General features: G+C 42.7%; 1 protein-coding gene across 1 annotated transcript in view; it reads right to left on the bottom strand.

The window, feature by feature from the left end:
• VSTM4 (V-set and transmembrane domain containing 4) overlaps window positions 1–25,308 on the bottom strand; it is a 90,397-nt gene that overhangs the window by 29,732 nt on the left and 35,357 nt on the right. The window contains exons 4-5 of the mRNA XM_079135850.1: window positions 21,261–21,368; window positions 13,366–13,399 (exon numbers count right to left, since the gene is read on the bottom strand). Coding sequence (XP_078991976.1) covers window positions 13,366–13,399; window positions 21,261–21,368 — 142 coding nt within the window. The remainder of the gene's footprint in view (window positions 1–13,365; window positions 13,400–21,260; window positions 21,369–25,308) is intronic.

Below are 25,308 nucleotides of genomic sequence, written 5' to 3'. Positions count from 1 at the left end.
CATTTCCCAAGTTTGTCTGGCATGCTTCTCTATTTGTGATATCATTTGCTTAGGATCTTGATTTCTACGTTTGTGATGAATTTACTTAGGATCTTGGGTTTTTCTCAGAGATTTGCATGAACTTTTTGCATCATCCTGACATATTCATTGCAAATATTTCTTCCAATTCCATTTGAATTCTGGTTTGTTAAATGAACAATTTTTCTTTGTTTTTGCTGAAATCTTTTGATAGTTTCATTTGTTGCCTCTGAGCTTAGATAGTCTCTCCAACTGCACTTCACACACTGCAAATTCAAATACTATTTCCATTTACTCTTCTTTTTTTCTTGGATTTAATTCTTTAGCTCTTTCATGTAAAATGGAAGTTTTTCAAACACCATTTATATATGAACTTACATCACTATTCTCAGGGCTTTCAGTAAACTGAAAAGGACTTGCTTTGTCATTACCATTTTCTTTCAAAACAGTAAGACTGTACCAAACTAAATTTAGTTCTAATTCATAGTTCAACAATGAAACCTCATACAGACAATGAGTCATTACAATGACATACAAGAGATAATTTTTCCATCAGAATTTCTCCCATTGAGCCAGCAGGGCTCGTAGGACCTTAAGACTAAGAAAGCCCATCTCATGATTAACTCACAAGAAAAGTTATCCCACATCTTGGGTTGGAATAGGTCTATATTTTGTCTCTGACAAGAAAGTTGGTGCCAGTCAAACCAAAAAGGATGGAAAACAGGCTGGGGAACTCCCTCTAAATTAAAGGGCTGTGCCATTAGAGAGGATTGCTATTTGCCAGAACTCGTTGTTGAGCAGGGCTGTTTCTCTGGCTCCAACTAGGGCAAGGCAGGAAGCGGCATGTGCAGGGTTCTTGTTGTAAGATGTACAGTTCCTGCCTGGTCACCTCCCAAGGGTCTCCAGCTCATAAAGGCTCAGCACTTTTGCTCAGTGACTTGTGGAGGCTGGATCTAGTGAACAGACCCTGGACAAGGGTCAGAGGACCTATACTGGAGCCATTTCCACTCCAACTAGAAGAGATGACTCTGAGCAATTCACTTATTTCCTTGGAGTTCCATACCCCAATCTATAAAATGGGTGACCAACCCCTGCTAATGATCCATAGGGTTATTATGAGAATTAGACGAGATTGTGTGGTCTAAATAAGATTGGGCATGAAATGGCTAAATATCAGTTAACTCAGTATGCAGCATGAGGGTACATGTGGGAGCACAATGTTACAACTTGGGTATTTTATAGGGACCATGTTTCAGCCCTGAGGGAACTTTCAACTTGAACCTTGATCAGAAAACTCTCTGTCAAGTACAGCTTACCCTCCCCCTGACAAATACCCTTCACAGATACAGCAGTTTTGAAAAAGTAACAATGTGGGACACACCTGTCAGGCAATCAGGGGAGAGAGGCTGCACTCCTGAACCACAGACTGCTGACCCAGGACACCAGGCAGAGCAGGTGTTATAGTTTGGATCTGGAACGTCCCTCAAAAGCTCATGTGTCGAAGGTTCAGTTGCTAAGGCAGAGGTGGGGTGTTCAGAGTTGGGGCTTTTGGGAAGTGATTGAATCATGAGGGCTCTGACCTAATCATAGGATTAGTCCATTGGTGAATTCATAATCTGATGTCATTATTGAGAGGGGTGGAAACTGTAGGAGGTGGGGCTTAGTTGAAGGAAGTGGGTCATTCAGGCACACCTTGGAAAGGTATCTCCAGTGCCCAGGTCCTTCCAGTTCTGTCTCTGGCTCTGCTTCTTGGTTACCATGAACTGAGTAGCTTTCCTCCATTTCACCTTTCTACCATGATGTTCTGCCTCATCTCAGGCCCAGCAATGGAGTCAGCTGACCATGGATTGAGACTTCTGAAAACATGAACCAAAATAAATCTTTCCTCCTGTAAGTAATTCATATCAGGTATTTTGATGACATCAATGAAAAGCTGACTAACACAGCAGGTGACCTGGATTTTGCAAGGCATTAAACAACTTCTGAATAACCACTTTTTGCAAAAATCAAAGTTAAAAATGGTAATAGCTATGTTTGTGTTCATCCTATGCAAGTAACTGTGGAAAGGTCTTGGCATTCATAATCTCCAACCCTCCCAGATGAGAAAACTAGACTTCAGAGAGTTCTAGGCCTTTTCCAAAGGACAATGGCTAGACAGCACTTGTGGGATTCAATCCAGGTTGGCCTACTTCACGGGCCTGGAAGCAAGTACCTTGGACCCAGTCCAGACAACACAGAACCAGAAAACTGGGACAGGAAGATAGTTAATTTAGACAGATCCACAATGGCTGCTCAGGCTTAAACTAATTCCCTAAAGAGAAGATCCTGGAAGATAATATTAACATTTCAGTGTATTTTAAATTTGCATTAAATTCAGGCACTGCAGCTAATTAAACCCCTTCTCTGGTTGAAGAAGGAAGGGAAAACCCAAGTGCTGGGGTCTTGGGGACCAGAGATGTGCCTGGTGCCCAAAATGAAGAACCATTCCTTGAATGAGGGAAGTATGTTCCTGGAAATTGTCTGGATAAGTGATGTCAGCCACCAAAATGGCATGCATGGTAGGACAGCCATATGAAAATTCTGTGTGTCTTCTTTAGAGTTAGGAGTATTCAGGAGAAGAGAGAGGAAGAAAAATTTAAATTTTTTTTAAAAACCCACTATATACTGAACTGATTCTACCAAAGAACATAATCATAACTGAAACTAAGCCACACCTGCTTCCATTATTGTGAAATCAAAGCACACGCAGGTTGAACCACAGATGAGTCCCTCTGATGTCCCTTGGCCATCTTATACAGAGAATGGTCACTCTTATACAGAGAATGACCTGGGATATGCTAAAGGTGCAGCTAACATTGCAAGCCAAGGGGCTCTCATCCAGCCAACCATGCCTCAGACGCCAGGTGCTTCCTTTGGTCCAGAGCCATCCCTTGACATCTATTGAATCTCATTTCTTGTTGAATTAGTATGTACTTCTCATTCCTGGGTACAGAGTTGTCTCATGTATGCTCCAAAAGAATTTGTGGTTGAACTGGAACAGATAGGGACAAAGATTCCAACCCAGAAAACTCTTAACAAATGGGACTAAGGAAGTCATGCTGGCTCTGGTTCTGCCGACACCCTTTGGGGTCTATAGTGCCTTGCTCCATACTCTCTTTGGCAGGTGTTGCTTCAGTTGATCCATTTCACCCCCAGAAATGTCCCCATGCTTCCTTTCTTCCTACTTGAATTTCTTGGCTCTGACAAGGAGAATCCCTGACCTAAATCATCAGAAAGATCCATTCATTTCTTTTTGAGCAGCTCTACGATTCCTTTCCTAAGATTCCATGCAGGATCAACACACCTCATAACCTCCTACCTGAAAAGTTAAGTGTAGAACCTTGAAGGAAGATTGCTGACCTCTACAGCTATGGTGGAAACTTATTGTCACTTTAAAAATAATAATAAACAATACTAATAACTACAGGGACCTCCCTCCCCAAGGTCAGCTGCCACTGATAAAGGCCAAGGATTCATGTACATAAGGCAAGTTTCCTGAACCTGACATCTCATTGTAGGCTTTTAAAATTTGTTCCAGAGTGTCACCTGCCACTAAAGTACCCAAGGTCAATAGTACCACTTGCCAGAGCTGCTTAGAAGTTATTCAACTTCACTCTCAAAATGGGTGAATGGCTCACCTCTCCACAGTGACTCCCTTAAACCAACTCTTTTTCATTAAATGAGTAATACATGTCAAGCACATAGAATTGTCTGGCCTGTGGAAAACACATAGTGGGTGTCATCTATTATTATCTTACCAATGTCATTATCATCTTTGTTACATGGAATCATCTCTCTATGTGCTGGAGTGGAGAATGGGGCAGGGCAAGTATTCCCTGGGAGCTAAGCCAGAGCCAGTCCCCCTAGAAAGCACAACTTCTGTCCTAAGACTTTCTTGTATGCATATTCTGACAATATCAGAATACAACTGCTCCTTTGTGAGGTGGTTGCCAAGGCACACCTGGGTCCACGGCCTTCCTGTAGACATTCATAATAAGTGGGTTATATCACCTAAGAAATTTACTGCTAGAACCACACACACAGAGGATAATTATATAATTGCTGCCAAGGGAAGCTCTTCCTTTACAGTCACTTCCCTTAAAACTTCTGAACACTAACTGGTAAGATCAGAAAATGATTTGTTAATATGTAGGGATCCCATATAGTGTTCTGATCTTGGATCATGGATACTAATGGCAGGGAGAGGTCACTGGGGTGGTGTCTCCAGCATCTACCCTGCTTAGGATTGACAGCACCTATTTGGGTGTGTTCAACCCCTTCCCCCAAGTTCAGCACAATCTTACTCTGGCAGTAATGCTTGGTTCAGGCTGCTCTAACAGTAGGAAGGTCAGAGTTGTGTTTGCTAGTTAGGAAGAGAGAAAACAGGTTCACATAGGCCATAAGTGAATTATGTGGGCCTGTTCCCTTCCCCACGAGAGCCAGCCTTGCCTGAGGATAAAAGGCCACCTGGAGTTAGTACCACCCAGAAAAAGGGCAGGGAGCAGAAGCCACCACCCCAATAACTCTGTGTCCCTCTGGATTGAGGCCTGTCCTCTGCCTCAATCCAGTTCAGTGAGCTAGTAAAGTCCCTTCTGAAGTGAGGCCATCTTGGTTTTGTCACCTGGAATGAAAAGATTCGTAAATGACAAAAGACTCCCATTTATCTAATAGTTGGCAGTTTTATTCATGCTTTAGGCCTGCAGAAACTAATTTGTACCTTGTGGGGTATTTATGAGGATTAGAAAGAAATTCCATAAAGTGCAGGACATGGGCACACTACAAGCAATTGTGAGGAAATAGCCCATAATTCCTGCCATCTCATCAAACCTTCAGGGCAACCCTGAGCTCAATGGACAATGGGCACATCTGTGCTATTTTGTAGAGGCTTAAACATTCCCAGACAGGTTGAGTGACTGGATCAAGGTCACAGAGCTGCCAGATAGCATGAGTTGACCTGACAATAAAGCTATCTAAGCCCAGATGGAATGTTCTTTACACTGTGTCAGTGTAGATAACAATCTCACAGGCCTGCCCTACCCCTCCTACTCCTACCTAGGAGGCTATAGAAACAGGACGACAGATCAGACTGAGGGCCATCAGGGGTGCAGGAGGGAGGCAGGCAGTGAGACACACCCCTGTCTTTCATCCCTGCCCTCAATGTGCCGCTTGCTCTGGTGAACGTGAACAGAGGAGGGTCTGCTGCACCCACATGCATTAAAATCCCAGTGTAGAATAATGAAAAGTGGTTGGACCACAGCCTAACTCTGTTTAGTTTCATTGTCCTTGGAGACTGACAGTCCTCCCTCAGAATATACCTCAGAGTGGCAGAATGGCCTGCCCCAGACCTGTGTCCCAGAAAAACCCCTCTGTAAGCTGCTTACACTGGAATCTGTGGTCACAGAAAGGCCACTGCGGCACAGATTTTGCATTCACAACCTACTGCCTCCATGAGATACTGGATTTCTCAGGTGGATTCAGGGTCAGGACAGCCATTCTAATCAACCTTCACTATGCCTCTCCCACTTCTCTTTCCATTGCCCAACTTTCTCAGCATCTGTTCCTTGTTACTTGTGTGAATGACGACTTCTTAAGCACTCACGGTCAATTCCAAGCTTCTGAGCACATCTGGGACAGTGCATTTTCTCTGGAGCCAGGTGGCCTGGGCCAGTGTTCTGTGTGCTGTGCTGGCTCATAGGTGAGGAGTCTTCAGCACATCGTCACATTCTTTTTATATCCATTTCTCATTTGGCAAATAGGGACAATGATAACCTCCACCCAAAGGATTGTTGCTAGAAGTGAAGAAAGTGTATGTTCCATGCTTTGCACAGTTTCCAGGACACGGCATTCAATAAAAGCACAGCTTGGTTGTTGTTATGATTGCCATCCTTGGTGTTGCCTGGCCACCCTCTTGCTGCTCTGTCCTGTATCCCCACAGCTTCCAACCCCCATGACCAAGTTCCTCCAGCCCCCAGACTTTCACTCCCAGGATACTCTCTCTCCTGTCTGCATGCCCAGTTCCCCAGGCCTGTTCACCCAGGACATCCTCACTTATCCTTCAGAGTTGGCCCAAATAACCCCCTCCAGGAGGCCTTCCCTCCCACTCCTCTGGGCAACCATGACAGCCCCCTGGGCATCCCCAATATGGGAGCTGTCTCAGTTGTACTTTTCTGGGTTTCCCATTAAACAAGGACCTCAAGGGCACAGACTGGGTATTATTTCATCTTTGCTCTATGGTGTTATAACCTGAATCAGAAGAATTCCTCAATAAATACTGAGTTATAACACAGAACTCACTCCTTACCAGGGATGTTGAAAGCACTTTATATAGACCAACTCATCGAATCCTCCCACCACTGTGTGCTAGGTCTATTTGTCCCCATTTTTCTGAGAGGTTGAAAAACTAGCCAAGGGCACACAGCAATCAGTGGCAGAGCTTGGCTTTGAATAAAGGCCGATGGACCCCAAAGCCTTAATCTTCCAAGAAAAATACCTTGCACAGAAAAAATAAATGTCCTGTCACCTTGTGACTTTTCGGTATTATAAAAAAAGAAGCAAATACTTGCATCTCTAAGAGTGGAGAACCCATCTGTAGATTCTCTTCAAAAGCATACTTCTGTCTTCATACTGAGGTTCTGGACATGTCACTTATTAATTATATCCCATACTTTCATTTTCTGGGGATGGTTAAAAATCTCTGATAATTCAGAGAAGACTGAAAAACACTTCAAATTAAGCTCACAAATCATGATAGAACTGTTCCTGCAATTTATCCTGCATATGAATAGTCCAAACCCCTGCCTATCCATGAGAAAGAGTATGTACCAGAAAACATAAAGAAAGGAGGAGTAACTTTGGTTGTAGCTGCTGTCTAGTGCAGGCAACATAGTGACCACTTTTTTGTCTCCCATTTATAAATGCTTTGTTGTCTCAAAACCAGGAAGTGTAGTGGCTGAGGATTGCCTTTCCTGGGCTCCCATCTATCCTTCTAACAACCTTCTTGACCTGCAGGGTGTAAACTGTCACCGCTCTGTGCAACTGGTGGGATTTCATTTTAAATCTGATATTCCAAGACTTTGAGGGACAGTTTCATACTTACTAGCTGAGCTGCTCCCAGGGCTGTTTTCCCCAGGGAGGGCATGTTTAAAGTCTGGTGGAACTCAAAGATATTCCCTCCGCTCTGGTATGTCTGCATCCTCAGCACACATGGCCATGGGAAAGGAAGTTTCCCAACCCTGAGAGTCAGGGCTACCCCTCCCAGAACATGGCAACTTGTGACCTTGGGGATGATACACATTCACATTGAGACTTGCTTTTTCTCCTCTTTGAATGACTCATAGTAAGTCATGAAAATTCTTAGAGTCACCAGGTCCTTCCTTGGTCAGTTGGAGAGAGGCCCTTTCTCTGTGACCACAGTCTCTGTGGCCTCTCCCTGAGGGTCCCTCCCTGCCTGAGGGTTTCTATTCCTAGCATCTTGCCCTGGTTCTGTGCTTTCTGCCCATCCCACTTAGGACAAAGTGGTCAGAGGACAGAGAAGGACAGTGGTCCTGATCAGAGTTCAAGACCCCAGAGGCACTGGGTGCGGTGGTACACACCTGTAATCCCAGAGACCAGGAGGATGAATCAGGAGGACTGTAAGTTCAAAGCCAGTCTCAGCAACTTAGCAAGGCGCTTAAGAACTCAGTGAGACCCTGTCTCTAATAAAATATAAAAAGGGGTTGGGAATGTGGCTCAGTGGTCAAGGACCCCTGTGTTCAATCCCCAGTACCAAAAACCAAAAAACCGGTTCCCAGAGGCCCAGTTACCCATGGCAGCAGCACTGGCAAGTCAACAGAGGAGGGCACCAGGACCTGGGGCCTCCTGGCATGATTAGGGCAGGAAAAACTATCTGGGCTGCAGGGGCAAAGCATAATTCAGGCCAAAGACCAGGGCAAGAATTGACCCATTCACTAGCCAAGCACTGTGGCGGGAGCCCAGGGCTGTGCTAAGCCAATCAGGCATAAGGTTGTAATTAGGAAGATGAATGAAAAGTCTGCTCACTCACAGGTTTGAGTAAAGGCAGGTTCTCCAGATGTGGAACTGTGGGTTTGTCCAACAGGAGGCACTCCCATGGGAAAAACTGTGAATCTGGCACCCCCACCCCACCTTCCTCCCTGGCAGCACCAGTGTGGCTGGCAGAAAAACAGAGGTAGCATTTAAGCAGACCTCTGTCATCCTCCCCGACCTTGATGTTAGAGTCTGGATCTTAAATGTCCTCTAAAAGTCAATGAGTTGAAGGTCTGGTTGCCAGCCTGTGGCACTGTTGGGAGGTGGCAGAAACTTTAAGAGGTAAAGCCCAGTGTGGACAGAAGTTAGGTCACTGAGGATGCACCCTGTGGGGAATCGTGGGACCCTGGTCTCTTTCTGACTTTCTTAGCTTCCCTCCACCATGAGGTGAGCAGCTTTGCTCCACCACACAACCTAGGCCAAAAAAACAACAGAGTCAACAGACTGTGGATTGAAATTTTCAAAATCATGAACCAAAATAAACCTTTCTTCCTTTTAAAGTGGTTTTTAAGATATTTTGTCACAGCAATGTAAATCTAACACACTCAGGTACCTCAGAGCTGGGGAAAACCAAATCCTGCTAACCACCAGGCTGAGATGACATCCTTACTATGCTCAGTCCATCACTGTAGGGGAGGCAGCAGGGGAAGGAGGAGGGGCCAATCAGCACTAGTTGCAGACTAATTAGACACAAGCCTGCCAGAAGCAAACTTGAGTAATGATAGCTGGCTGGTTCCTCTGCAGCCTCTGACTGCCCAGCTATAACCTCCCCCAAGAAACACCAGCATCACCCTAGTCCTTGGGCTTTGTGGGGAAGCATGCTTTAAAACAAGAAACAAACAACTTTATTGAGGCACAATTGATGTACTGTAAAATTTACTGTTGAATTTTACATTTAATTTTTAGTAGATTTATAAAGTCATGTAATGGTCACTAAGGTAAAGTTTTAGGATGTTTCAATCACCATGAATTTCCCTCTTGCCCATTTTTAATTAATTCCCCACTCCCACCCTCAGCCATAGGCAACCATTAATCTACTTTCTGTCTCTATAAATTTGGCTTTTCTAGGCCTTTCACTAACATGGAATTATACAATATGTAATTTTTTGTTTGTTTGTCTGCACCTGGTTTCTTTCCTTTCATAGTCTTTTTCATTATCAAGCAGTATTTCATTGGATAAATATGCTAAATTTTGTTTACTTATTCACCAGTTGCTAGACATATTTGAAATGTCTCCAGTTTCTAATTATTATGAACAAAAGAGCTATCAACACCTTTGTATAGGTCTTTATGTGAACACATTCTTTCAAGGGGAATTGTTGGTCATATATTGTTTTATGTCTTAAGAAACTACCAAACTGTTTTCCCAAGTGACTGCACCCTTTCACATTCTCACCAGCAATGTACAAGGATTCAGTTTCTCCACATCCACGCCAGCACCGATATTGTCTGTCTTTTGGATTATAGCAATCTTGTCAGTCTGCAGTGGTAGTAGTATTACATGGTGATTTTAATTTGCATTTTCTTAATGCCTAATGATATTGAACATATTTTCATATACTTATTAGCTACTAGTATATCTTATTTAGGGAAATATCTATTCAAATCTCTTTTGTCCATTTGTAATTTTGTCATCTTATTATTGAGATGTAAGAGCTCTTTATATATTTTGGCAACAATTTCCTTAAGAGTTATCTGATTTGCAGTATTTTCTTTCATTTCCTGGATTATCCTTTCATTTTTAAATGATGTATTTGGAATTACAAAGGTTTTTAATTTTTTCAATTCTTTCATTTATAAATTGTATATAGTGTCAATTTGCCCAACCCAAAGTCACAAAGATTTTCTCCATTTTCTTCTAGAATTTTTGTTTTTACATTTAGGTCTAAAAATTTTTTTTAGTTAATTTTGAGGACAATGTGAGACAAGGATCTCAGTTAATATTTTTGTCTTTGAGTAATCATGAATCTACCACTATTGTCCTACCTTTCTATCAAAATTCGATTTATTTCTAGACTCTCAGTTATGTTTCATTGACCTCTGTGCCTTGGTTTGCTCTAATTCCTCAGTGTCTCAATTACTGTAGCATTAGAATGAGAGAGGAAGTGTAAATCCTTTGTTCTTTTTCAAAATATACATATATAATAGAGAATCAGTTTGTCATTTTCCACAAAAGTGTGTTGTTTAATTTATACACATTTAGATATTTCCCTGATGTTATTTTGTAATTAATCCCTAGTTTGATTCACTTCATGATTTCAATTCTTTTAAATATTTTGAGATTTATTTTATAGCTCAGGATATGGTCTATTTAATGTTCCCTGGGGGCTGGGTAAAAGTGTGTTCTTCCATAGTTGGTGTTTTATGTCAGCCAGGTCCTGTTAGTTGGTTGTGTTGTTCAGATCTTCAATGTCCTTGCTAATTTTCTGTCTATAACAGGTCTATCAGACCTGTTGAAAGGAAGGTACACAGTCCCCACCTAAAACTGAATTTGTCTATTTTTTCTTTCAGATCTTTTGGGTTAGATTTTTTTAATTTTATGGTTCTTTCATTTGCTGTGTTACACATTTAGGATCTTTATATTCCTGGTTGATTGATCATTTTATCATTTAATGTACCCCTTTGCCCTTTGCTTTTAAATCTATTTTATCAGGTATAGTATATCTACCCTGATGTTTTTATTGTTTATGTTTATGTAATATATATTTTTCTCTCCTTTTTTTCAAATTTACCTATGTCATTTTATATGAAGTGAATTTCTTAGAAACAGAATATAGTTGGATCACATTTTTTATAGACTCTACCACTCTGTGATCTGATTGGTATATTTAGACAATTTATATTTAAGATAAGTGGTACCTTAGTCTGCCATTTTATTATTTTCTGTATGTGTCCTGTGGTTTTCATTCCTCTATATCTTTATATTACTCAAAAATATTTTAAGATTTACCATGATACTTCTATATTATTTTTTGAGTGGGTTTTTTTCACAATTATTTTAGTAGCTGGTTTGGTCATTTACAATATACATATATGAAATCGACCACCGTCTACTGGTACCTATCCCATCACTGCGTGAAGTGGGGAGACCTCTCTTTTCTTTGGGTCATTTTATCTTTTTTGCTTTAAAATGTCACTGTCTTGAATATCAGATGGTTTTATAATTCTTGATTTAATCACTAAATATGATTTTTAAAGCTCATGAAAATTCATAGAATATTCTACTGTCTGTATTAGCTTTTCCTGTTGTTCCTTCTTCCTTCCCGATGCTCCAAAACATTTTTTACTCAAAAAAATTTTTTTCACCATTATTTTAAAGTAAGTCTGCTAGTTATAAATTCTTTTATTTTTATTTTTATGACTGATGGTTCTTTTCTTTCAATATTTAAGAAATGCGCCATTTATTTCTGATCTCCAAGGATTCAGAGAATAAATGCACTGAAATACAAATCATCTTCTGCTTGCTTCTGATGTGTATCCACATGGGTTATAGCAGGTTTATCCTGCTTTGCATTTACTTAAATCCATAAGTCTTTTTCCTTTGCCACATTTGGGAAGTTTTCAGCCATTATTTCCTCCAATTCTCTTTTTGCTCCACTCTATTCCTCCTCTCGTTATAGAACTCCAATGACAGAATGTCAGATCTTTTGTTCCCTAGGTCCTTAAGGACTGTACTTTGCTTGTTTACTTTTAGTGTATTTTCTCTCTGTGATTGAGACAGATGAATCCTTCTGGTCTGTCCTCCAGTTCACAGCTATCAACTGACATCTTTATACTCCCATTGTAAGAACTTAAAACTTCTCATTAAGAATTTTAAAATTATATAATATATAAAATATATATTTTTTAATTATATAATTTTTAAATTATATAATTATATAATTTCCATTTTTAATATTTTTTCTTTATTGGCTGATATTTTCTATTTTGCCATTTGTTTTAGGAGATTTTGTAATTTACTATTAAACATTTTTATGACAATTGCTTTAAAATCCTTGTCAGGTCAATTCCTACACCTGATTCATTTCAGTGTTGACCTAGTCAATTATCTTTTCTCATTCAAGCCATAATGTTTGTGGTTTTCAGTAAGATGGTTGGTTTGGGGTAGAATTCTGTTAGGAAGCTCTGGGTCCTGTTTCAATCTTTTATGTTTTGCAGGCTGTCACCCTGTTTAGGTTATCACACAACCTTGGCCAACTTCTGCAGGCCAAGAAGTTCATTTCATCTTCAAAGACTTTACAATTTTATTTTGGTCTGTTTGGATTATTTGGGGCTGCCTGAGTGAAAGGGGTTTCCCTAGGTTGAGAAGCTGGATGTCTCCTGGTGAGTGAGGGAAGACTCAGGCCCATGGAGATGAAGAAACTTCCTAGTTGGGCCACTTATTTTGTCTGGGTGCCTCTTTCCAGTACTTTCCTCCAGCCCTGGTGTTACCTGCGGAGAGGAGTCTCATGTTTGTGAGGAGAACCCCTATCGTGGTGCTTACTGTTATTGGGAGGGTCTCTCAATTCATTCCCCTTGCTGGGGATGTAGGAATCAGTTGAGATTGTCAGAGAAATGCTCACCTGGATGTTTCTGTCCCTAGGCTGGGGTATGAAAAAATGGGTTGAATCCCCTTCTTCTGTTGGATGGAGAAGACATAAGATGCTCTGCAACTTTGTAAATCCCCAGACCAGGAACCCCAAATGAGTCTTCCTTTTTCTTATCACCTCCCCAAGTCCTCCTTTGGTGGCCTCTTGGATTATTTCCAGATTTTATAGATGTGTTTGCAGAGAAGAGCAGGAAAAATTGACATATACTATCTTGTCTGGATCAGAAGTCCCCAAATTTTAAATGATATGAGTTTGCAAATATCTTCTTACAACTATCTATGAAGTGTGTCCCACCAGCTAAAAATGGGACAGAGATGACATTGGTTTTGCAAGGACATTAAGAGAATTTGTGGTCAGAAGGTACCAACATGATTTCAATCAACCGTGAGTCCCTTCCTAAACAGAGGTGCAGACCTTCAAGAGCACACACCGAGTCTCCTGCAGCATGCAGGTTGGACCAGCATGAGTTGAATGTCATCTGGACCCTCTCAGGGTGATAATCAGATTATGAAATCTTCAAACATGCAAACACACAGAAAACACATCATTAATAGGCTTATTTATACACTTATATGTAGACCTTTACATAACCATTTTCTTGGTCATAACACCCCCCCCCCAAAAAAAAAGTAAAATAACAGAGTCTCATTTGAAATAAAGAAGAAAATATTCCTACCTGTTCTGAGGACATTTCACCAAATAATGTCTCACTGTGAAAGAAAAAAGAAGAGAAGAGGTAAACAAATGCTACTTTGGATATATATGCTTCAGGAATTACCTGAAATGTAGGGACCCAGGCCTCGCTCAGGTCTCTGTACTTTACCAGCCAACTAGTAGGGATTTTTGCATATTTTCTTTGGGGACTGCAGCAGAGACATCACAGGACACTCCAGCAACTTGATATTTTCCAATTATGGATCTAGTGAGGCATGAAGTCATACATGTCAGACTTTCTGGTTGCACAGCTCATAGTATTTATTTTTAGATATTTGTTTGTTGGTTTCTAAACTGAAGGATCTTGACATGAAAGTGTCACAGAACTCTGAGCTCTACCTTAGTCACAACAAAGCCTACATGAGATGAGATGAGACAACTGGTCTCCACTTAGAAGCTCCTAACATATGGTAAAATGGGTTAGCATTCTCTGATTAATGCTCTTCCCATATTCAAAAGAGGCCATTGGGAAACCAGTCTTGGAGCAAGACATCCTTCTACAGTAGGTCCTTCTACAGTAGGTCTCTTTGGAGAAAACCAAATGATTCTGGTTGCAGAGAACAGGGACACCCCTTCCCACACACAGCCCTGAGCCCTCATCAAGCCAGGTCCAAAACCCCACACCCTACAGGAAGAAGCCCTTCCAGGCCAGCACCATCACAAGGAAAGGACCACCTCTCTTGGTCACAAGTGGGAAGCCGAAGAGAACCAAGCTCTCCACCCCTTGTTTGTTTGGTACTAAGAGCCATTTAACGGCCACAGTCATTCAATGAAAAGCACAATATAGGAAGTTGCCTATATGGTGTCAGGTTGTCTCATGGTGGTCAACAGTCTCAAGTGGCTCAAAATGTGACAAGGCCAAAATGAGATGTGCAATCACACTGGATGTTGATGCCTCAGTATGAAAAGAAAAGAAAGGAAAGAAAGAAAACCTCATTTATAATCTTTGTATTGTCATCCTGTTGAAATGATATTTTGGATAGAGTAGGTTAAATAAAAGATACTAAATTAATTTCACCTGTTTCTTCCTACCTTTTTAATGTGACTGCTGTGAAAAGATCAGATTACATCTAGGATCATGCTGTATGTCTACTGGGAGAGTGTGCAAAGGGCCTGCTTGACACAGAAGCAGCATGGCTGACACAGCTGCTAGGCTGACATAGAGGAAGGCATGGGACCAGGCAAGGTGACACCACGCAGGAGAAGGCATCCCTGGAACTGCCCACAGCCAGGACTGGTGGCCACCCAGCACACAGAAAGTCACCTCCCTTAGACCCAAGAGGCAAGAGAAATGTTCATCCCTATTTTAAGTCAGGAAATTTGGAGGCTCAGAGCATCATTCATTTGGGGTTTTGTAATATCTGCTTTGTAAATAAAGGAACTCAAATCTAAGCTCTAAGTCCAGGACTCTTTTTACGAGACTACTGGGGAGGCTTATGAGCCCCACGAAGGAATGATGGCCTCTCTTTTGTTGGAGTCAGTGGGCTGGAAGAGAAAGCCAGAGAAGCCTCTGCTATACACTGAAGAAAAAGAGGATTGTACCAGTATCTCTAGGTGGATGACCCTTCAGCTTCCTCTAGGTCTGGGGTCATCCCCCAGTTCCCTATCATCCCCAGCCATCCAATTCTGTCCTCTGCATCCCCGTTCATGCCCCCATTTGGCTGTGGGACGTGGGTCCCAGCTCCCCCTTTCTTGTATCTCTGGAAGAAAAGACCACAGGCCTTTCAACTTGTCCTCAACAGAAGCCAGAAAGCTTAGAGCTTAAGACAGGGGAGGGATGGGTGTTTAACAAGCCTTGGGGCAGTCCTGTCTAAACAACCAGAGTTCACATTTTATTCACAGATAAAAAGCATAGGTCACCCCTCTTCTCCACTGAGTTCCAGTATGCCTTAAAAACTGTACTTTTAAAAACTCAGACATGGAAGCCTGAGGGATTGTTGGGGTCACCCCAAACAGTAAATCAAGAATGATTCTTGAGCCATTAAAGATGTATGGAAAACTAGGAACCACTAGAAAATTTCAGGGCTCAGCTGTGGGCCACCAGGATTGGTGTTTTCCAGGGTGACTCTGTTTCAATGACCCTGGGATGAGATTCTGGGCACTGCTGGCACTAACGAAAAGCAGGAATGGAGATTTGCCACTCAGGAAAGGAAGTGCAAAACATGTTTGTGCTTGTCCAGCAACACATGGGTGCAATTAACTCAAGCTAAGCTAAGGGGAAGGCTAAACCCTAGAAAAGGAAGCAGCACAGGCCAGGGCGGGGGCAGAGCAACAGAAAAGCTGAGAACCAAGTGGTCTGTCCTGTGCCCCCTGGCTTCTGGGATGGGCTCTGTTTATCTCACAGTCCCTCTGGTGCTCACATCAGGAATGGGGCCAGTCACTCTGATGTCCTTGGTCTACACAGATATTGCTACAGGAACCAAAGAATAGGTACTGGTCTCAGCTCTACTGTCCAGGGTGGGAGCAGCCTATAAAACTAGATGCTCTGCAGCCCCCATCCAGGCAGGAGGGCTGGCTTTCCTACTTAGGGAGAGGATGTGGAGGTTCAACCAACACTCATCTACCTGAAAATCCTAGAAACCATCAGGGCCTGGACCCTCCTTAAACCAGCCCTTTAAGCATATTTCTGGCTTTAATCAAAATAATGCAAGTTTGTTACAGTGTGGCATGTGGTGTGTGAGAACAGGCTCTATTCAAGTTATAAGGGGGACACTGTATTTTCGTAGTGTCGTTTCTTGGGATCCTTTGGTCATTTGGACACATGTGGCCTGGTCCACAAATGTTTGACTATTCCCAGTGAGAGACATGACCATTGGCAGCCAACCCACTACAGGAACAACTTCTTGGGCTGGCCTCTGGGATGTGCTTGTCTCTGCTCTTACTCTGACACTGGCTGGATCCTGCAATGTTGGAATCGCTGCCCTCCCCACCACCACTCGCCCTGTCCCTGCTTAGCCACACAGTGCCTGTTCCTCAGGATCTAGCTGGTTGCCAGGGAAGTAGCTTAGCACCACAGTCCTCAGGTCTTATAGAGGTCACAATTATGTCCCAATCACTTGTGGTAATTGGGCTATATTCCTTCCTCCTCCCCAAGGCAGGGGTAGAAACCCTCCCTTCCTTGCAGTTGGGCAGTGGGGAGAGATGGCAATGCAATTTGCTTTGAGCAGTTGTTTAGAAATGACCACAAATTCCTTGCCACTCTTCTCTGCCCTGAGACAAGGCTACTGTAGGGACTTGCTTTAACCCATTGAATGTGTGAGTGCCAGTGTTCCAGCGTGCAGTCAAGGTATGTCCTTGGAGACTATAGTGGTTAAGCTGGGGACTCTGTATACTGTGATGGTGACACAGGAAGAGAGAGATGTCACAAGCCCTCTGTCCCCTCTACCCCTCCTTTTCCATCTAAGAGGGATCCCCAGGGCTTAGGCAACACCCTGGATCTCGATCCTGGGTAATTCCAAGTATTAAGCCATAAAGATGACTCCAACAGAAGAACTGCCGAGCAAAGCCCAGCCCAGATTTCAGAAATAAATGTTGGTTTTGAACCACTACATTGGCAGTGATGTTTTTATACAGCAATAAGTACCACAAATATTTTAGGATCCCCTGTGTGTAATCTCTGGGTGTAAGAGTCCACTTAATGACAAGAAATCCAAATGCTCTTAGTCACATCTCCAGAATCAGAAAAGATGTCTGTGAACAACTTAAAACAAAGTCATGTTTATCAGATTTCCTGTGTCCTGTCACATTGATTTTGTTATTAAATGTCATCAAGGACTCTTCCTAGAGTTCTACACTCCAGGCTTCATTGGAAGGTGGGAAGTTTCCAAAGTGGTCCTCACTGCCCACATGCCTTTTGGAACACCACTGACTCTGAGCCAGGGTCTGCCTTCCTGAGTACAATATAGGCAAATGAATGCTCTCCAAACCACCTGTAGCATTGGGAGAGTAGTTTCTGCTGAGGTCCTACAGGGGAAGGCTCAGGGTTTGGATCCAAGCAGGGTGGGTTTGGGATTCTGAACAATGTTGGGGAAATTCACCATTGCTCTGCATGGAAATGGGGATTTGATAAAATAACTCTACCCCAGAAAGAGCAATGGAACAGAAGCAGAACCACATAAAAACAGTGTCTTGCTGGCACCATGAGTCTCTCAGCGGGACCTGTCCTCAGGTTTCCAGAGACCTCGCTGTGTTCATTCCAGCTGAATGAACACAGCATCAGACCTAGGAAAAGTCTGCTCAGTGGCCAAGCATTGCGGGAGAATTACCACCCCCAGAGGTAATTTGAAGTTTCTATTATCTCATTGATTTGGAGATAACACCCCAAAATTGGTAGGTAGAAGGCAGGGATGATGGACATTCAGCAATATACAGGATAGTTACAAATGAGGATTTGTCCTGCTTAACTGCAAATGACCTTCCTGAAATTCACATAGAGAAAAAAAAAAATTCATTACAGCCTGGGGTCTAAGGCTGTTTTAACAGAAGGTATATTTTTTGCTTCATTTTAATATATGATGAATATTTCAAGGGTATGAAAACCAAAGTGAAGACTCATTTTTTTATTTGAAACCTTACTAACACTTGGAGTTTTACAAGCAGTGCCACTCCTAGATTGAAGGCATATCTGTATCTGTCCCATACTTGTCCCTGTCATATGTATATGAAGTCTTCATACATATACACATACTTTTTGTAAACTTTATTTCGAGTCAAGTATAAAGTATTTTCTCTGAAATTCAAAGTTATCCAAAGAAGAGGTAAAATACTAAAATTTGTTTTGCTGTATTACAAATTACTTTCCTCATTTCTCCTTTGATTATAGAACATTAAATTGATTTAGGGGGAAACAGCATATCTTACTAGTTCATTTAAAAATAGTAAAGGGATCATGAAAAAGTATTTGTTGTAAAAGGGATGCTGAGTGGGCTTGAACTAAGACCTGGCTGTAAGGCCTGAGTGTAAGGCTCTAAGCAAAGCTGTTTAGAAATGCAGCACATACAAATATGTCACAATGAATCCCACTATCATGTGTAATTATAAGGCACTAATAAAAATGTTTTAAAAAAGAAATGCAGGTTCTGAGGCCTGCTCCAGACATCAAAGTCTGGCTTTGAGCAGGTGCTAGTCTACTCAGGAAGGTTAGCTGCTATTCTAAGGTTCCTGGGTCCAGTTAAGGGGGATATTCAGGCCCACCATGCATGGCCCTCTGCCTTTGACCCCACAGTACAGTTTGGGGTGCAAGGCTCATAGGCCCTTGGCCAGCAGGACCTTCCCTGCTTGGGCCATAGAGTGCCATCCTGAGACTGCTGACAGGGGTTTATTTCAGGTCAAAGTCAAGCTGCCAGGAACTGTGGGAGCCAAGTGGAGCTGTTTGAGAAGAACTTCAGCAACAATTGCAATGGAAGGCCGAAGGAAAATTCCTCAGCAATGGTCAGCCCCCGGATAGCTGATGTTTTCCTGAATAGAAATGTGGAAGGTTTGGGATGAGGCTGGGTCTGGGTCTATCACAAGAGGGGATCACCATTCCTGTGTCAGGACTTTATCAACCTCCTTGGCTGTCCTTTCTGTCACATGGGAGCCATGCAGGCTGTCACACAGTACATGAAAGAGCCAAGTCAGATGCTTGGCTCATGGCAGGTGGTCAAACAACACTCTGAACAGCTGAGTAGGGCTTTTAGCTGCTGTGCACAGGTGCACATGGGCTATGTGGAGCCCATCCTGGGGGTGGGAGGTCATGGCATCTGGGACCCCGGTTCTCTGCAGTCTCTCTGTTTGGCCCAAAGGAGGATAGCAGGCAATCCTGTGTCTGGTCTGCCCTTCTTGGTCTTGTTTTGTTTGCCTGTGAAGCCTGGAACTCAGGGCAAGTCAGGCTTTGTCATGCCCAAACCCTGGAGGAGCTACCCTTAGAACACAGATGGCTTGAGAACTGCTTTGTGGCTTCCAAATTCCAACAGTTGAGAGCAAAGCAGCTGGAAAACAAACCCATTTGTCCACCATTTGTTGTGCATCTGTCATGGGCCAAATTCCAAGGAGAATGGTCACATGCATGGCCCCTGCCTTACACGGTGTCCTCTGGAAGAGATGCAAATGCCAACACCCATGCACCACATGTGTCATGAGCTCAGAGAAGCAGTTAAAGGTTGAGAACAAGGGAAACGCTCAGGTGCTGCTGACAAGGTAGCAGACACCTGGAAAGGGTGACTTTGGAGGACAGCACAGAGCCAAGGGTACTGACACCAGAAGAGAAATATTGGGGCTGCAGTCCTCACTATGCCTGGGACCTGAGTATGTTGGTGTTCTCTCCTGCCTCTACAATTCCCGCCCATCCTTGTCCAGTCTCTGGAGGCTGACCTTCTCATTTGAGATCCCCTGCCCTTCTGCTTGGCCACACCATGGGGAGAGAACAGCCAGAGATCCCAATGGGGGAGAAGAAAGGCTAAGCAATGCTCCTCCCTGGCTCTCTCCTGCTGCCTACCAGTTTGTGGCTGAGTTTCTATCCTAAGGCCCCTGTGGGTGACAATATCCCCACAACAGCAGTTTTCACACAATCCCAGAATGTCCCCTCCCCTTTTTTCTTGAGGTCTAGGGTGGAAACAGCTTCCTGTGGATGCGGGTCCCTGGATGTGTCTCTTCCCTCCTTTGTCTCCTCAGCTCTGCCTACACCTCTGGGGGAGAGTTTCCTCTATAAATGCCACCTGGTTTCTCTGTGCAAGGGTCTCCGTACGCCCTAACAACTGAATCTCTTTCTAGACCAACCTGGATGAATAATGATAATTATGTATAATTATAAACATACAGGACAAGGGTTTGAGCATCTCTCTCTTTCTCTTCTTTCTTCTTTTGTGACTTAGAACAATCCCATGAGACTGATACACTCCCATGTGTCAGATAAGGAAGAAATGCGCAGAGGGGAATTCCTCAGATGCTAAGTGAGGAAATTCATTTAGAATTGGGATCATTCTTTTTTTTTTTTTATTGTAAACAAATGGGATACATGTTGTTTCTCTGTTTGTACATGGCGTAAAGGCATACCATTTGTGTAATCATAAATTTACATAGAGTAATGTTGTTTGATTCATTCTGTTATTTTTTTCCCTTCCCCCTATCCCTCCCACCCCTCTTTACCCTCTATACAGTCCTTCCTTCCTCCATACTTGCCCCCCTCCCTAGCCCTAACTCTAACCCTAACACTAACCCTTCCCTCCCCCCCATTATGGGATCATTCTAACTGAGAGCCCAAGTCTCACCATGACTCACTCTGAGAGTGAGCACTTTCCTGGCTGCTTTGGAAATTCTCCGGAGAGAAGATGCAGAGAAGCAGCCAGGGGTTGAACAAGAAAGGAAGCAAGAAAGGACACTCAGGCTGGACAAGAGAAGAAGGATGGGGAGACTAGGCAAGTCCCACCTGTCTGTCAGGTGAACTCTCATAAGAACCATCCATCCAAGGAAAAGCATATCAAGTTCCTGTCAAGAATGAGGAAACTCAAGTCCAGCAATAAATAGTTCAGGAACTTGTCCAAAAACTCAGTCTGAAGAGGCAGAGTCATAATGAAACCCCAGGTCTATCCATGCCACAGTCACTTCCAGGAGAATGACTTGAGAGCAGTTAGGGATCTCAGAAACAGAGGAGGAAGGAATTTGAGGAAAAGGGGAATTTAAATGACATCAGCAGTGATCACAGTTTATTTTAGCAGCATCTAAAGGAAGCACATCTTGCTTACTTTGCTCACCAGTTCCAGGTAAATAATCCTGACTCAGGATGATTTTTCCACCAAGGTGATACTTTGTCCAGCATCTTGTGCTTTTCTGTGGGTGGGGTGTCCGCCTGTTCCAGACATGATCTTATCTGTTTCTTACCTCTGGATTTCCTCTTGTGGAACACAGACTGCCAGACAATCACCAGAGTGAAGAGAAGAACGCTGAGAATCCCCACACAGCACACAAGGACGGCATACACATAGAGATCTGAAATGCAAGGACACACCTGGGGTCATCATCATGTGGGAAACACACAAAATCAGTTAAAAAAAATGGAAAATCTAAACAATCCTGTAGTACAGTAATCAAGGTAGAGTGTAGTTTTGGTGGTAGCCTGGACATGACCAATGAAACAGAGCTGAGAACCCAGAAAGAACCACACAGATAAATGCAATTGATTTTGGACAATTGCAAAAGCAATGCAATGGGGGAAGGACAGCCTTTCAATAAATGGCACTGGAGCAATTGGCAAAAAATAAAATTGAAATTAACCTCTCAAATTATATAAAAATTGATTCAAAGTGAACCGCAAGCCTAAATTTAAAATGCAAACTAGAAAACTCATAGAAACAACAAGGAAAAACAAGGAGAAAAATCCTTGGGCGCTAAGACTAGTCAAGGAGTTCTTAGACTTGACACGTGATGTACCCTCTATATAAGTAAAACTTGAAGGTAGAGGGTAGAGTTCAGGGTAGAGCTCATGTCTAGCATGCACGAGAGGCCCTGAGTTCAATCCCCAGGACTGCAAAAAAAGAAAAAGAAAGAAATAGAAAAAATGCAGAACCTGAATCATCAACATTGAAAACTCTTATTCTGTAAACAACAATATGTAGAGAAGGAGAAGTCAAGTTACAGACTGGGAGAAAATATTTACAAACTGCATATATAACAGAGGACTAGTATCTACAATATAAAAGACTCTTAAAGCTCAACAGTAAAAAATGAACAACAATCCTCTTAAGGAATATAGGCAAAACATATAAAGACATTTCACCAAGGAGAAGTACAGGTGGAAAATAAACACATGAGGACATGTCCAACTTCCTTGGTCATTAAATAAATGTAAAATAAAACTATATTGGGGTATCCATACACCAACGATTAAAAGAAAAAATAGTGATAATGCCAAATGCTGAAAAGGATGCAGATGAACTGGTTTGCTCAAACATGGGCGATGGTAATATAAAACAGCACAGCCACTTTGGAAAATTTTTGGAAAATGAAAATGCCCAAAGTATTTGCTGTTGGCTACTCAGAGTTTGCTATTGTCCCCATAATAAATGATTCTTAAGCCTTAATGCATCTCTCACATTATGTTTGTAAGCTTAAGTTCCTAGAAGTGGAATTGCCAAGTCAACAGGAGCGCACTTTTGTAAAGCCCTTGGGATGTGGAGATAGATGCTGGTAGTTAAGTGCTTAAACTGAAAAGGCCAGTTTGCTGGGGGTGGGGTGTAGCAGAGGTGGCAAGTGGTTGGCTTCCCAGGGGAGCCTGGAGATGCAGGTCAGGATGATGGTCAGTGAGAGGGAAGGGTGAGGGAGGTAGAATCAGACATTCAGGTTGTGTTAACTCTTTCCTCTGGCCCAGGGCCCACAGAGGCCCACTGCAGCCTCTACCTTGGAGTCCATGTTATCCTCACATTTTCTTAGTGCGGGTCAGCATTGTTGCTTAAGCTAGTTTAAGTAGGTTTCTGTTCCTGGCAACATAGAAATCTGGGCTAAAAATAAAGTATGGTCAGCCCTCTGTATCTGTGGCTTCATATCCATGGTTCAATTAAGATGGGATCAAAAATTTTGTTTAAAAACAAATTTTGATTAAATTTTGTTTAAAAACAAAAATGTAAATGCACTGAATATGTTCAGACTTTTTTTTCTTGTCATTACTCCTACACAATGTAGTATGGCAACTATTTGCCTAGTATATTAAGTATTATAAGTCATTTAGAAAAGATTTAAAGTATACAGGAGGATGTATGTAGGTTGTATGGAAATATGATGACATTTTATATAAGGGACTTGGGAGTCCTTTGGTGTCCTGGGAATGGAGGGGAGGGATGGAGAAGTCTTGGAATTAATTCTTCACTGATAATGAGGAACAACTATAAGTAGAAAGAGCACAGGACAAGTACAGGAGAAAGGAAAAACAATACTACTATTTAAAGGAGTTGGACAGGTGGGTGGCTGAAGGAAAAGTCTTCCATAAATGGACCCAGAGTCAGTCACAGAAGCAGAGAAATGGAGGGAGAGTTCTAGAAGTATTAAAAAACATTATAAGAAAAATTCCATAGTAGCATCAAGTGCTACTGGAAAACACCTTTTGGGTTTTCCCACCCCGAAGTTATGAGGAAAGTCCTGAAAGAAAGCTGCATTAGTGGGATGGGAATAAAAGGCAGATTAGAAATCAGGGCATCACTGGGATGTGAGGTGGTCAACACAGAGATAAAGAAAACTCATCTATTACTAAAATCAAAACTGCATTTCTGTCTCCATAGAGGAGATTTGTAGATTAATAGGGTGGAGAACTGCGGAGTGGTCATTCAGCCTACTGTGCGCATCTGGGGCTCACTCAACCCTGGCAGGAGGCAAAGGATTCAAGGCCAGAGTTATAGTTTCAGATCACTCACAACCTCCTCAACGTGGCACAAAGGAACTAGCTCTCCACAAGCAGCCATGGCTATAGAATCATAAAACATCTGGGCAGTCCGGAAGTCTCAGCTTCTCGCCAAGCACATAGGCCCCCAGGGCAGTGGACAGGGGCCAACAGGCACCACCCACCCATGTGTGGATCTCCACTTTACAGGAGTGGCCATAGTTGCTCTCTATTCTGTTCTAGAAGCTAAAGGAGCCTTAAAAAGTGTCTCTTTCCAGAAAGAAAAATGCCTGGGTTGTCCTGGCTTAGGCAGCAACTGGTTATCCCCAAGTTCTGATTTGTTTTTTTTCCTTCTGTTCCAATCATTCCTTTTGATGCATAAAGACAAAGCATCCTGCTGAGTCTACTTAAAATACTGACACCATTGCTCTCCCCTGGGGTTCACTACAAAGGCTAGCCTCCCACCACCACCAGCCATGGAAGCCAGGGTCACAAAATCATAAGAGTCCAAGGCGATCTTTCCCTGTGACAGCTGGGACAAAGCAGCACCGTGCCTCGGTTCTCAGGCAGGAATGTGGGCCCAAATGTTGCCCTATCTTCCAACTTATCCTTTAAGTATTAATGAAAAAAAAAAAAAAATCCCTCTAATTATAAATGTTTTCCCAAAAGTTTCAAACCTCTGATTTGGCCAATACCACTTGTCCAAAATCTGAAGCTAAACCTTCAGACCCAAATTTAACAAAACATCTGCACTTAACCAATTCTGGAATCAGCTTTTAAAATGCCACATAGGTCTGGGGTGTAGGTCAACAGTGGAGTGCTTACCTAGCATTCATGAGAGGCTAGATTTGATTTCCAGCACAACAAAAAATAAGTAAATAAAACAAAATACCACTTAGACCCTGCACACTCACAGTAATTCCAAAAATTGTGTCATAGCCCTGAGTTCATTTGCAGTTTTTCCATTTCCATTGGACTTCCTCAGACACCATTGCCATTTTTAGACTTAATTGCAGAAAATGCCTAGGCCTTTCCTAAACAGATGGTGCAGCCAGCAGGCTACACTGACTGCACACGCCATGGGGAGGGTGAGACGGGTGACAATATCAGTGTGCCAGCACCCAGAATTCTCCCATTCATTCCAACTAGGCCTCGACAAGTTGGATGGTACCTATTGCCTGGCAAGCCAGTAGGAATATTCAGTACTGCTTTGAAACTCGGTGCCTGCCAGCATTCCTCAGCATAAAGAACCATACTCTCCCCCTAAAACTGAATCAAGAAAGTCAGATTCAGTAGTCTACATTTAGGGCAAATACAAGACACTATGAGATTGCAATTCTGGCAATAAAACCCTGTGTACTTCTTTTTCTTTCTCTCTCTCTCTCTTTCTCTCTCTCTTTTTTCCCCCCCTTTAATGCAGCCTGTAATACCATCTTGCTCAGGGCAAAATACCTGAGTGATAGCCCAGAGGGATTTTAACTCACTCCAGCATCTATCTCATCAAGAGGTCTGACAATCAATGCTTGTTTTGTTCAGCAGGCACACAGCCAGGCCAAGTTA

The sequence above is a fragment of the Sciurus vulgaris genome (genome assembly GCF_902686455.1).
Source record: "Sciurus vulgaris genome assembly, chromosome: 4".
NCBI classification, from domain to species: domain Eukaryota; kingdom Metazoa; phylum Chordata; class Mammalia; order Rodentia; family Sciuridae; genus Sciurus; species Sciurus vulgaris.
This window is presented reverse-complemented; position numbering and strand designations above follow the sequence as displayed.